Genomic DNA, 14,823 nt, shown 5'->3' with positions numbered 1-14,823 from the left:
GTCCTTTTACTGGGTCTTGGTTGTCACGCCGAGGCAAACAGGACAACGGTGGGCATGCTGTCACCGGAGTGCAGCCTGCAACTGATCTGTCGGTGGTATCGAGTGCTGCATAATGTCCATATCGCACCCTGGAGAAGAGCAGCGACTCAGTGTGGCGGCGGGCTCTGCTGCTGCGGACAATGAAGTTTGGCACATGGCCATCACTCTTCGGCGACCTGTCTCGTGTAAAGCCTGACGTCAAAGCGCCTCAGTATGACACCCCTTAACATTCTGCAAAATTCTTCCTGAGCGTGCCTGTACGTCTGATCGGCCAACTCGGATTGTCTGCCTCATCAGTTGAATTATTTAGTAGCAACTACAGTATCTATTGAGTTTCGCCCTATTTTCCAAAGTCAAAAGGAACACGCACTTACTTCCTAAACATACTGCCCGACAAAAAAAGTCGAAGCACCCAAAATATATCATCGGATGTCAATGTTACTTCGTACACGTACACACCAGCGCTCGGTATGCAAACGATTAGAGTTGCAATTCTCTGTAACAGGTAGAAGGCCAACAAGAGTCATTAGTGTTCTTCGCGTCTACTGTAGTTGCAAGATCTGGAAGAGTATATAGGCGGCGTGAAAAGCGACGAATGTTCAGTCGGGGCCCGGAATTCTCGTCGTCAATGTGAACATCGCCGTATCATGCACCAAGCACATCGTCACGTCTTCACATCTACATCAGCCATCAGAGAACAAATTGTGGAATCCCTATAATACTGTGTGTCATGCTGAAGCATTGGTTGGAGACTAGCGCACGCGGACAAGGTAATTATCGCGCCGTGTCTGGTCTGCCGTTAACCTCACAACAGGAACGGCTTCGTATGGAGTGCTGGCGTGACCGTGAGGGACGAACAGCTGACGAGTGGCGTCGAATTTTGTTCTGCGGTTAATCGCGGCTCTGCACTGCCCCAGATGACCACAGTGGGCGATTACGGCGGCGACCTGGAGAGAGGTCCCGTTCTTCGAATGTTTTCGAAAGGCTCAGCGCCTCAGGCGTGACGCCATGGCGTGATGAGCTCTCGGATATGCCTTCACGTCACGGCTGGTAGTACTGAAGGATCTGTGACAGCACACTGGCACATCACAGACGTCGTGCGGCATTGTGTGTCAGCTCCCATGCGACAGTCTCGTGATGCCATGCCATTTTTCAACACTACAACGCTGGTCCACACGTAGCACGTCTATCTGTGAACTGTCAGTGCGGTGTTTAGGTACTCCTATGGCCAGCAAGATCCCCAGATACGGGGTGACATTTATTGAGCTACGTGAAATAAAATCGTCATAATATTTGAACGGTTTGTATTAGAACGGACGAACTTGACGGTTGGCCGCTGGGGATGTATGGTTTGGTATAGCGACGAAGCCCACTTTCATCTGGATTAGTTCGTCAATCAGCAAAGTTGGCGCATTTGAAAGACTGAGAAACCGCATTTCAGCATCGCGAAGTCTCCCCACCCTCAACGGGTGACAGTGCGGTGTGCAGTGTCCAGTCACGGAATAATCGATGCGATATTCCTTGATGCCACGGTGACTATCGAAAGGTACGTGAAGATTTGGAAGATGATTTCATCCCCGTTACCCAAAGTGACACTGATGTCGGCATGATGTGATTTAAGCACGACGGAGCTCGACCCCATCGAAGCAGGAGAGTGTTTGATGTCCTGGACGAGAACTTTGGTTACCGCATTCTGGCTCTGGCGTACCCAGAGGCCACTGACTTAGGCCTCGGTTGAGTGCCACATTCACCGGATCTGAACACATGCGACGCCTTTTTGTGGGGCTATATTAAAGACAAGGTGGACAGCAATAACGCTAAAACCACTGCTGAGGTGAAAACACCCATTCGGGAGGTCATCGATAGCATCGATGCTCTGACACTTCAGCGGGTCACGTAGAATTTCGCTATTCGTCTGCGCCACATCATCGTCAAAGATGGGGGCGATATCGAACATGTCGTAACCTAAATCCAACTATCTGTAGTCACATTTACATGTTGAATAAAGCATGTGCACGCCGCAGTTTGTAACTAATGTACATTTTTTTCATATACAGTTCAATAATTGTATGTCCCGAATAAAAATGGTATGATCGCACAGCATTACTGGTCGGATTGTTCCACCACATGGATAAAACTTTTCCAATTGACACCATTTTGGTGACGTTTGCTTCGATGGAATATGAGATGAAATAATTATGACTACGCGTTCCCGAGCGAACATAATCTTCATCCCGGCCGCGAATCGTATGTGGGACCCCATGATTTAGAGCAGGGGTCTCCAAACTACGGCCCGCGAGAGCCGGCAAACCGGCCCGCGTTAGCTGGCCGGACATCCCCGGTATCCGGCCCGCCAAATATCTGAGGTGGTACCTACACTGCCAACAATTGAGTTTGGAGGCCTATCGCGACCAATACAACGCGACACTGTCGGAGCTCTATCTTTACAAAGCGGAAGGTCATGGTTAACTTGTGGCTATCCACAATAAACAGACAGACAATTCTCCGTGCGATAGTGAAAAAAAAGAAAAAAAACGGTTAACAGACTAGTTTGGCGAAAACATTCTTTGCATTTTATTCTACTCACGAGCCTGGTGCAAGTCTTTCAAATGGACGCCACTTCGGCGACTAGCCTTAGTTATCAATCATTATGGAAGATGATTCTTCAGCAAGGTTTCACTTTCTTTACGTATTTCGATTTTCTGATGTTCCTTGTCTCTTAGAAATTCAAACTTTCAATTGTCCCAAACCTACTAGTACAGCGCATAAAACACTAAAAAAAATCGTGAGACACTCGTAACATAGACACAATCACGCAAAAGAACTATCAAATACATGCTCTGGCTCTGCTACTCGCTACGAGACTACATAACTAAACTTATTGTTGTGCCGCTTGAAATAACAATGGGTTGACACGCACTACCTCTGTTATGTCTTGTAGTAATAGTGTTGCTAACAATGATTTTGAGATTTTGTTAACTTTGCAGGACGCTTTCGCGAAGAATGTGCAGTGACATACTTTTTTATCGGTGAAATTCGCCAGAATTTCGGTCAGGTACGTCCACCAATCAAAATTATGTAATTAAATAAAAATCGCAGTTCGTTTTACTGCTAGGTATTCCCACAACCTTAGTTTTGCGGTTTCATCTTCCCTTTAGCCTTACATTACGGTGATCATGGAGTGCTAGGGTGCTTTAATCCTACTAGGTAGATCTTGCCCCTTATGACTTTGTGGAGGAATCAATGTGGCCCGCAGACTAAAACGTTTGGAGACCCCTGATTTAGAGAAAGCGGCGCCAACCTTTAGACTACGAGCTGTGGACTCCCCAAAAGAGCACGTGTCTGATCCGCTCGGATGTGTCATCTCCGTCCCTGTGTCAGCAGTGGGGATATCGAGGACGAGTTACAACAGTTCTGCATGCTTCACTTTTCTGTCAGGCAGTGTAAATTACTCTTGAGTAATAGATTACTTGGTATTTGGAATATCTGGAAACACTGTGACGTGTAGAGTATTAAACCTCGTCATATTCCTGGAACTGTCTTTTGCATTGTACTGCTATCCGTTCGGCTTCTTCGGACATGACAGAGACGCTCTCTGGAAAGCGGCTGCAACGCTTGTGTGTGTGCGGAGTGCTTCTGCTTTCTTTGCCTGTTGTCCCAGGCGGTTTCGCGACCCCTGGCACAAAGACACCGCACGTCCAACGGGACGACTTCGATACGGAGCACGGCTCGCCCGCTACACGCGGCTGTTGGCGTTGCAGGCAGACAGAGGCAGCAGAGGCGAGCATGTCGTGGGTGCCGCCGGATTTGGCGTCGCTGTGCCGGCCGCACACGACCGTCTCCACGTGCCTGCCGCCCGCCTACATGTTCCTGGCCGCCGTCGCCTACATGCTGGGCCGCAGCAGGGACGACCCGGCGCAGCACGGCCAGACCCTGGCGCCGCCCTACTTCACGCAGTTCGCCGGGGGCGGCGGGGGAGGCGGAGGCGGCGGGGGCGGCAAGCAGCCCGAGGAGCGCTTCGACTTCATCGTGGTGGGGGCCGGGTCGGCCGGCTGCGTGCTCGCCAACAGGCTCAGCGAGGTCAAGGAGTGGCGGGTGAGTCCACCGGCACCGCTGCCCACCCCACAAGTGCACGTTTCAGCAAAGAGTCGGCACACAATACACAATACTTTTCAGATGCCGCCAGACATAAAAATCCAGGGAGTTTAAGTCCGCTGATCTAGCAAGCCATGCTTCAAGGCGTCTTATTCAACATCCAGGCCAGATGTTGTTGAAGTGTCGGCAAACTGCAAAGATCCGTCATGCAGAAGCGACATAACCTATCGTACTGCAAAGGCACATTCTCAAACAGCCCAGACACAGTATTCCGCGGGAAGTCCAGGTACTTCTGTCCGCCGAGGCGTTGTAAAATTATAACGCGTCCAATGATTTGGTCGCCAAAAATCCCCGCCCACACATTGGACCGATGCTAACGAGATGCGTCGACCGTTCCCCCAGGATTGTCTGTAGCAAACAAATGACGATTATGGAGATTGATGATGCCAGTTGTGGTAAAGGTTGCATGTTCGACAAAGAGGACTGATGACAGAAATTCCATAATTCTCATGGTCTGACGTAAAAAGCATAGAAAAAAATCCTTGTCGTTGAGACAAATCCGCTGCTGATAAAAATTGTGGTAAGGTCTTATGGGACCAACGTGCTGAGGTTATCGATCCCTAAGCTTACACACTACTTAACCTAACTTACGCTAAGGACGACACACACACTGATGCCCGAGGGAGGACTCGAACCTCCAACGGGGGGAACCGCGCGGACCGTGACAAGGCCAGTTAGACCGTCACAAGGCGCTGCTGATAATCGTTGCACTCACTGTAGGCGATAGGGATAGTAGTGGTTGTCACGAAGGATACAGATAATCGTACTTTGGCTTACACCATGTTGGTGGACCACTTGCCTGGAGTTTGTACAAGGATTCGTCTCAATATCCTACAGAACCTGGCCCTCCAAATTTGGTGTACGCACAGTCCACCGCCTTCCTGTACGTTTGTCTGTCTGAAAGGACCCATCATCACATAAACGGTCAAAAAGGGTTTGAAATGTTGTGTGATGTGGTTTATGTCCGTAAGGACGCTTATTTTTGTATAGCCGTGCTACCTCTCGACCGTTTCCAACTGCCTGGCTGAACACAAACACAATCTCAGCTTGTTCCTGGCATGAAAACCGGACCATTCTCCTGCGTACACCGCGCTGCGTCAATCACACAGCCTGCAACACACAAGGAGTACACGGAACGTGAGCTGTCACTCGTCAACGTGATCTGTCGCGGCAACGATGCATTTCCCTACGCATGTTCATAGCATATTTTTTCTTCCATTTCCGCTCAGGAATCGTTCCCTTCAGTTTGTCGGTTTTATTAATGTTCATCCTGTACACAATAAACTTTTTACTGGAACTTAAAAAAAATGTTTTCAAAAAAATAATATATGTACCTTTTTCTCAGGAAGTGTTCAAGAGATTAATACAAAATTTCTCTGTTTAATCTCTTTAAATATAGTACCCTTCTCTCATAAGGTTCTTTCAATATATCGATACGAGAAATTTAATAATTTTTGATTAGAATTCTACAAGTATAATATAAAAGTGATGCAAATTTCCACGCACTTTGCCTGCCCCATATCTCATCTTACAGACAGAATTTCAAAATTTAGTTTTGAGGAAACAGTTATAGGGTTTACAGAAATGTGTGTACAAAATTTTATAATTCTAGCCTTCACATATTCTGAGAAAATGTACATAAATTTAAAAAAAAACATAATCTTCAGGAAATGCAATTTAAAGTTCAACCTAACGTTTTGTCTTAAGTCATCTCTTCGGAAGGCCCCAATTTTTACTCAGGTCCTCTTTCTCTTCAAGTCTTCTCTTCTGGTTTCTTGTTTTCTGCCCCGTTTCTTTTAATTAGATCTTTTCAGATGCAGAGAGGTGCTGTACGCATATCTTACAGCCTATTCTCTCTAATATCTCCACCCTCCCTATATTCCCATCATTAAACACAATTACTGCATCATATTTTGCAATTCTGATAACTGTAGCATATGAAAATGTGTATATGGTTTTTTATTGCATCTAAAATACAGCACAGACTCACAGATCATCTATAAATCACGGCCTTTATCCCGTGCAAGTTTGCTTCAAAGTAATCAACAGAATCGTTGTTCACCGAGCTAGTACTGAAGTGTTGCTTCAAAAAGTGCGGTAGGGTGGCAGGGGGATCGCGTCACACATTTCATTATTTTTCAGGCACTTCGGATGCTATTTCATCATTGAAACTTTGGAAACTTCTTGTCCATGAGTTCTACTAACAAACAAAAAATAAACTGCAAATTGACGTTTTCGGTAAGTTTATGGAAAGCTCCTCCCCCCCTTAAGGAGCATACCTTTCAACCGGCCCGTCGCAAACTTGACCGGCCCTCCAGCCTCACGCGTTCTCAGGATACCGCTCGTCAGCTGCTAAACACAACGCCCTTTCTTATACTTTTTTTTTTTAGTAAGTGTGCCATCTAACGACCACGATGTGTTTACAAAGAATGCGGTAGTTATTTTTTGGGGCTTTTTCTCGTCTAAGCAACAAGTTTCTCATCAAAACGCTTATGCCTAGCTCGGCAGCAGATGCTCGTTTCTCACCTACACACGTCCAAAGCATCACTACAGCTGTTTCGAGGAGATCTCACAATCAGTTTTGCTCGTCTTCCCAGTTGCATAACCACTGCCTCTAGGTCTGTTTTGAAGTTGGTACATCACGGTGTCCTTGATTTCGGTTTTCTGACAAAGCTCTAGAAGAAGCGTTTCGTTCATTTGGAATCATCCAGTCTTCTTACGTCCCCATAAAACCGAACTCTGCATTTGCGTAATCTTTTCTTTTTTTTTAGGATATATTTCTTATTTAAATTTTTTATATATATTTATAATTTAGATTTAATACACTGACCAATACCTTGCACCCTCCTCTTTCTAATTCCGCGAGTAAATTTTTCAAATTTTAGAGTATTAGTACACGTTGAATGGGCAGTTGGGTATGCTGAATAGAGGTCGCAGATAACTGGCCGGCCGGCCGCTGGTGGCCGAGCGGTTCTAGGCGCTTCAGTCTGGAACCACGCGACCGCTATGGTCGCACGTTCGAATCCTGCCTCGGGCATGAATGTGTGTGATGTCCTTAGGTTGGTTAGGTTTAACTAGTTCTAAGTTCTAGGGGACTGATGACCTGAGATGTTAAGTCCCATAGTGCTTAGAGCCATTTGAACCATTTTTGATAACTGGCTGTGTTTTTTAGGAACTCACTCTGAGATACCAATTCTTGGGACAGGTCATGAGATTGTTTAAGTACAGAAGAGGAGTTTTTGTGTGCATGAGGAGCCTAGGAATCGGTGTTAGATTTGACGTGCCAGCTCATCAAACACTTTGCTTGACGGCAAGGTCCGCCTTTTGTTCAGGCAACAGACGGGAGATATCGGCAGACCGATCTGCCACACACAGAGGCGCGTCTGTGGGGTGACGCGGCGCCGGTGCACGCTTTCGCTAAGAACTAACTCGCCGCCTTTCTGCCGACCGACTCGACAACTCGAGCGGAAACACCTCAGACGGCTGGCTGGCTCCCAAAAAGCGCGGAGAAAACGTCCTCATCAAAATTGTGGCGCGTGTCTGCCAAACAGCCGATGTATGGTACCTCAGATTCTCTGCTCCCACTTGTCTCTTTGTTGCTGTAGAGGTATTTACTAAAAATACATACAGTTAGTTTCTTGATGTGAAGTAAATCATTAGAATACTTCCTAAATAACGGCATTATGTTTTTAGAAACTTAATAACATGAGAATCGATACAGATATAAATTTTCCGCATTATTCTTCTCGTGTACTAATTTTTTTAAGCGTGTTGATATCAACTGCATTACCGTGTTCGCCACGTCTTGCACCAGGTATCGACCGTCACGACGGCGCTACGTACACTCGCTTTAAACTCTCCAGTGGGTCATCTTTCTGCATACTCGCCGCCTCCGCACACTCTGATCCTGGACTTGTGACTCTCCGCCGCTGCCCAGTTACAACCGTAAAATTCGTCGCTTGGTTCTTGTCAGGTACAAGTGAGCTCTACCAGCGTAGAAAGGAGAGAAAATATTGTACACCAGTTCTCAAGCACACTGTAATCGAGGACTCGCGACATTGTCACTGCATTAACACCAGCTGGGCATGACGATTACCAATACAGTTATTGCTCGGTTCGGAGTGAATGGGGAGTCTCTACTAAGAGTCGTCAGAGGAAACTAATACAGCGCGCACATAAAAGCAGCAGCTTGATGTCTAAGGTATGCAACCCTCAACATTGCACTCGTATTTGCTTCCTTTCTACTGAACGCTCGTCACTTCTGTTCTGTCCCTCTTCCTTAATTTGCTACCAGTATCGTCCATTTTGAACGTCATCCAATATTCGAATCGGTCCTCTTTCTCACCATCCCTTCTCTGTATTTTTTCCTACGAATACTTGTCATTGCAGCATTTTCTTCATCAAATGCGGAATGCCTGACTTCTTGCTACTTCCAAAACCTTCTAAATTTAGTATTTTATTCTCAAAAAGGTTTCTTTCTGTTATTTCCGATTCTTTGATGCTATTTTCTAATTCTTTTCTTGTTTTTGTAATTCATGTTAAGTCGATTTCTTTTTCCAGGAGTACAGGAATGTTTGTTCGTTCACCTGTTCTCATTCTTTCGGTAGAGATGTCCAAAGAAGATCAGTCTTGAATTTTCCATTGCTTCTAATGTTTTCCCTGCTTTCTTGCAGGTCTCCTCATTACTTCTCTTTTTCTGATCATGTTTAATTTACAATGCATCCGTCTTTCAGGTACCTCTATTTTGCTCATATTATAGTTCTTCGTTAAGCATTCACATGCATACAGACATCACAGTCTTACCACTGTTGTGTACTGTTGTTTTTCTAGATATGAATTTGTAGTTGTAGATATATTTTGCCAAACCATAAGCTCTTTCTATTTTATTAACTTCCGTACATGGCAAATTCTTCTAGTCCATCCAGCTACATATATAAATTTGCCCAAGATATTTAAATTTATTAGCTCGCTCTGTTTTACCTACTTGAATTTCTGTGTATTTTGGTTCATCTTTTTATGTCATAATTTTTTCAATTGTAAATTTGAGACCAATTCGAATTGCTGTTTTTTCCAGAAAATTTATTTGAGTAACTGCTCCTGTCAGATTTTTTGAAAGTATTGCGATATCGTCTACAAAAGCCGTGTAGTTTACCTTAATTCTATTTTTATTATAGTAAAGGCGATAAACCGTCTCTTTGTCTAACAGTAGTTCTTATCTAAAATAGCTGAGATACTTCTCGCATAAATTTAAATTTAGGTATCGTACTTCTTAAGAGTTTCACAAATTACTTTCTAATTTTGCTCAACATACAATTCTCTACTGATTTTATCTGTTGTTTCTCATTCTACCGAATCAAATGCTTCCTCGAAATCAATGACTGATTTTGCAGGTTAACATTCTGTACCGAATTATTAAGTTAAAAATCTGTCCTGTGTAGGATCTTCCCTTTCGAAAACAACTGTAATATTCTCCCAGTCGTTTGCCTGAAATTTCTCCAACTCTATTCCGGAGAATTTTTGATAATATTTTGTGCCGCATTGCGAAAGTGTCACTCTCTTGTAACTGTTGACATTTTGTTTGCCTCCCTTTCTACGTGACGGTGGATTAATGCTACTCTGATCTCTATTTTTGAAGGAATTAGCGCGCACACACATATGAGCATATTTGTACAAATATTCCTTGTCCGCGTCGGAGATGCGTTTTCTGGAATAATGGATTAGCCCGAAATGTTCCCTACACATAATTCGAACGAAAAAGACGAAATGCATCGTGCCGATGCCGCAGATAATCTTCATGATCAGAAGGAATAACGTGAAGTTAATTTGGTGCATTAGAATATCTCCATGTTAAACTTTTTGTATTGTTCGTTAAGTTGTGCCTTAGCTGCGGTACGACAACAAGAAGGCATTGCAATAACACTAGACTAAAATCACAAATGATGGCAGGAAAAAAGCATGTTTGTTGTTCTCTGAAAGTCTGTGACTAAAGTGCGATAATTCGTCAAGAGCTGATGCCGACAGTTTTCGATCTGAAGGACTTCGCTTCTATTTTCGCTTGTGGAGGCGAGTCGGTAAGCTCCTTTATAAACGCGAGCCGCAGTACTTAGAACTGATGCTTTCACCATTAAGAGTCCCGACTGAAGCGCGAAGTGGAACTGAAAGGCCCCATTCACTCACCCTGATCGTACAACACACCTTGAATCCGTTTTTGTTGGTGAGGAGCCGTACAAACGAGTCTGCAGTGACGGCGCCCCTGCCGCTGCCACTCCACTGATTACCAACACAGTTCTCCTAAACGTCTGACACTCGGACCACAGAGTGGAATGTAGTGGTTCTCAGGTAGACGTTACCACTGTTATTCGATCGGAGATGTTTACTAAATGTTACCAAACGTGAAAGAGACAGATTTGATATTTGTTAGCGTCAAGGTCGAGTAACTTGTACGCCTGCGTGCCTTGCTAATTACGCGCCAGTCAAAGCAGTGTACCAACTGAACTGCCATGTACTGCAGGCTCGGCAAGAGCGATGCATCAACTGCTTATCACTTATCACAACTGCTGCTCCTCGCTGCTCCGACCCCGATGACACATGCTGCAGCTACGCTTTTTAGGGTATAACGAAGAGGTGGACACAGTGGAAGTAGTTACCTATTGAAATGATGTTGCCCGCATTATAAAGAAGATAGTTTTTACTAGCGAGGCGTACAGCTCTCTCATATTTAAGACATAAAAGATAAAACCGCTTCAGCTGCAAGTGCTTTATTTATATGCCCGACCGATTTCGCAGCATTTTAGCTGCATCATGAGGTGCAATCTGTACAAACCGTAACTACACGAAAAGATATACGGGATGAACTTACAAAATCAAGTCAGGCTCTGATCAGAAGAGACAATGGGATGATCGAGCGTTCATAGTCAGCAAGTTTTCGCTAAATAGCGGACGTCAATTACAAATTAGCATAAAACAATATAGAAAGCTCCCTTGATGCTAGAAAGGACAATAGCTGAAATAAGAACATCCTAATTACAATCTATCTGGTACGTAAAATACTACTCAAGTCCACTCACCTTCAGTAACAGTATCTGGTGAGCTAACGGGCCCGCATATACCGAGAAAGTAGTTAGAAACTGAACAATATTCGTGCTAAGCCTCAAAAATTTTTTATTAAATTTTTTGGGAAATGAACCACAATTTAAGACTGAATAACTGGAGTTCTTACCAGCATGATATTTAGTCCTTCTCAGGTAAATAAGAGACCGGGAATGCTTAATCTTACATAATCTCATAAATAATCAGATACGGTCGGTGTCTGACCACTTTTTCGGTATACGACGACCTCTTAGCTCACCTGATACGGGTACTCAGGGTGTGTGGATTTTAGTAGTCCTTTACCTACAAGGTATTTTGTTATTAGGAAATTCTTATTTTTAGCTATTGTCCTTTCTAGGTATCACGGAAGAGTTCTACGTTGTTGTAACTGATATCCGCTACTTAGCGAAAAATAGTTGATTATGAACGCTGTGAACGCATTTCGTGAGTATGTTGGTCTTGTACATCCTTTCATTTAGTTCCGGTTTCTTGCCTTACATGAGTTTCTGTCTATTACTTTGTACAGGTCGCACCTCATGATTCAGCTAAAATGGCCCGTAAAGTACTCAAAGCAGAATCGGTTTTATCTTCCAAATGATGTATCCAGGCTTTGGCTGCCCTGACTACAAGGTCCTCTACAATATAAAATTCCGTTTATCAGGTAAACGCAGTCACGCCTGGCACTTAATTCTGAGGGACTGGCGTTGGACTCGGGCCACTGCGTTCCCACAGCAGCAGGGCCATCAGCCCTGCTTAAACGAAATCGTGAGCGCAATATTTACTAACGGGTACGATTACGAATTAGCCAGAATGTAATAAAAGTGGTAACACCTTACGCACATCGACCTTTAAAGTGGAAAACAATAATTGTTCCTGCCATGTCGGAATTCTGATCGTTCTTATAAAACAGAATGTGTGCGACAACTAAGCAACACAAAAGAAAAAAGTGCTACTAAGTGCCAGAATCAGTAACCTATCTTGAAGTGGTTGCGTAACGACTAAAGATCGCGAGCTACCGTCGTTGCAGATAATGTCACAGTCAAAATTATTCTCATTTACAGACAAACCTTACAGCCTAACCGCCATGTAACTGGTTTATATATGCGCACATCTAAATCCAGCTGCTAATCAGAACCTGTTCCGAACACTCACAAAATGTGCCTGGATTCCATTAGAAGCTATAAAAGTTCTTTAACAGAACAGTGTTTTACAAAGCGATAATTAATACATCCGTACTCCACGGCCTTCCAGTGCCGACAGCCTGCGTGACCTGGAGAGCCTGTATACAAGGGGCGACCAAATAATTCTGTTCGAAGGCCGTAGCGTGAAGAAGTTGGTTAACTGGTTGCTGCACGTCTTCGTCCGACAGGAATCGTCGACCTTTCAAGGCGTTATTTGCGGGACCGAAGGTGTGATAATCTCACGGGGAGAGACCAGGACCATGGAACGCGCGGTCGAATGTCTCCCAGTCGAGTGGGTGTCACTTCTGCGTTACGAGATTTCCGTTATGGGGACGTGCGCTATCACGAAGCAGCACATAATCCCTTGCCTATAACTAAGTCAAAAAAGGCCCCGGGAATAAACAACATTCCATTAGAACTGCTGACGGCCTTGGGAGAGCCAGTCATGACAAAACTCTACCATCTGGTGAGCAAGATGTATGAGACAGGCGAAATACCCTCAGACTTCAAGAAGAATATAATAATCCCAATCCCAAAGAAAGCAGGTGTTGATAGATGTGAAAATTACCGAACTATGAGTTTAATAAGTCACGGCTGCAAAATAATAACACGAATTCTTTACAGACGAATGGAAAAACTGATAGAAACCGACCTCGGGGATGATCAGTTTGGATTCCGTAGAAATGTTGGAACACGTGAGGCAATACTGACCCTACGACTTATCTTGGAAGAAAGATTAAGGAAAGGCAAACCCACGTTTCTAGCATTTGTAGACTTAGAGAAAGCTTTTGACAATGTTGACTGGAATACTCTCGTTCAAATTCTGAAGGTGGCTGGGGTAAAATACAGGGAGCGAAAGGCTATTTACAATTTGTACAGAAACCAGATGGCAGTTATAAGAGTCGAGGGACACGAAAGGGAAGCAGTGGTTGGGAAGGGAGTGAGACAGGGTTGTAGCCTCTCCCCGATGTTATTCAATCTGTATATTGAGCAAGCAGTAAAGGAAACAAAACAAAAATTTACAATAGGAATTAAAATCCGTGGACAAGAAATAAAAACTTTGAGGTTTGCCGATGACATTGTAGTTCTGTCAGAGACAGCAAAGATCCTGGAAGAGCAGGTGAACGGAATGGACAGTGTCTTGAAAGGAAGATATAAGATGAACATCAACAAAAGCAAAACGAGGATAATGGAATGTAGTCGAATTAAGTCAGGTGATGCTGAGGGAATTAGATTAGGAAATGAGACACTTAAAGTAGTAGATCAGTTTTGCTATCTGGGGAGCAAAATAACTGATGGTGGTCGAAGTAGAGAGGATATAAAATGTAGACTGGCAGTGGCAAGAAAAGTGTTTCTGAAGAAGTGAAATTTGTTAACATGGAGTATAGATTTAAGTGTCAGGAAGTCTTTTCTAAAAGTATTTGTATGGAGCGTAGCCATGTATGGAAGTGAAGCTTGGACGATAAATAGTTTAGACGAGAGGAGAATAGAAACTTTCGAAATGTGGTGATACAGAATAATGCTGAAGATTGGATGGGCAGGTCACGTAACTAATGAGGAGGTACTAAACAGAATTGGGGAGAAGAGGAATTTGTGGCTGAACCTGACTAAAAGAAGGGATTGGTTGGCAGGACACGTTCTGAGGTGTCAAGGGATCGTCAATTTAGCACTGGAGAGAAGCGTGGACGATAAAAATCGTAGAGGGAGACCAAGAGATGAATACAGTAAGCTATTTCAGAGGGATGTGGTTACAGTAAGTACTCGGAGATGAAGAAGCTTGCACAGGATAGAGTAGCATAGAGAGCTGCATCAAACCAGTCTCAGGACTGAAGACCACAACAACAACAACAACAACAACAACAACAACAACAAGGTGCGGGTGCTTGTATTGTAACGCTGCGCTAGTGCACACGATACTCATTAAAGCCTGTACTATGGTAAGTTGACGGGCTTCACCTTATGAGAAAGGATTTTTGTATAGAAATTGACCGCGTGTACCTGAATGGAGGCAAATCAGATTTACACCCACTCTGTAATAACAATGATACGTCAAGCAAGTCCGAAATGCAACTACACGTCAGAATGGACCAAAAGCAACACAGAAGATGCTACCAATTTGTTAATGATACGGTCGCCAGCCTAATTAGGCATTAACTCAGTTTCTTCCCTGTACAAGTTGATGTACGTTCAAGCAAAACAACACGTAGTAACACAGCATAATATGGTAAATTTTAAAACCAGAAAATCTATTGAACTGATAGTTTCACTTTCTGTACTGATATGGAAAAACCATGAATACATAACACTACACTATAATGTATACTACCAAACTTCGTACTGTCTATTGATCTGATTAAAA

The 14,823-nt window shown here is 44.0% G+C and overlaps 1 protein-coding gene across 1 annotated transcript in view; it reads left to right on the top strand.

Moving 5' to 3' along the window:
* Window positions 1–3,996: 3,996 nt before the first annotated feature.
* Window positions 3,997–14,823, top strand: part of LOC126419357 (glucose dehydrogenase [FAD, quinone]-like) — a gene marked incomplete at its 5' end in the record, with an annotated part of 55,221 nt that continues 44,394 nt past the window's right edge. Inside the window, one exon of the mRNA XM_050086544.1 lies at window positions 3,997–4,134. Within this exon, the coding sequence (XP_049942501.1) occupies window positions 3,997–4,134 (138 nt within the window). The remainder of the gene's footprint in view (window positions 4,135–14,823) is intronic.

This window comes from Schistocerca serialis, chromosome 9 (assembly GCF_023864345.2).
Source record: "Schistocerca serialis cubense isolate TAMUIC-IGC-003099 chromosome 9, iqSchSeri2.2, whole genome shotgun sequence".
Lineage (NCBI taxonomy): Eukaryota > Metazoa > Arthropoda > Insecta > Orthoptera > Acrididae > Schistocerca > Schistocerca serialis.
The sequence above is the reverse complement of the archived record's forward strand: the minus strand, read 5'-3'. Positions and strand labels throughout refer to the sequence as shown.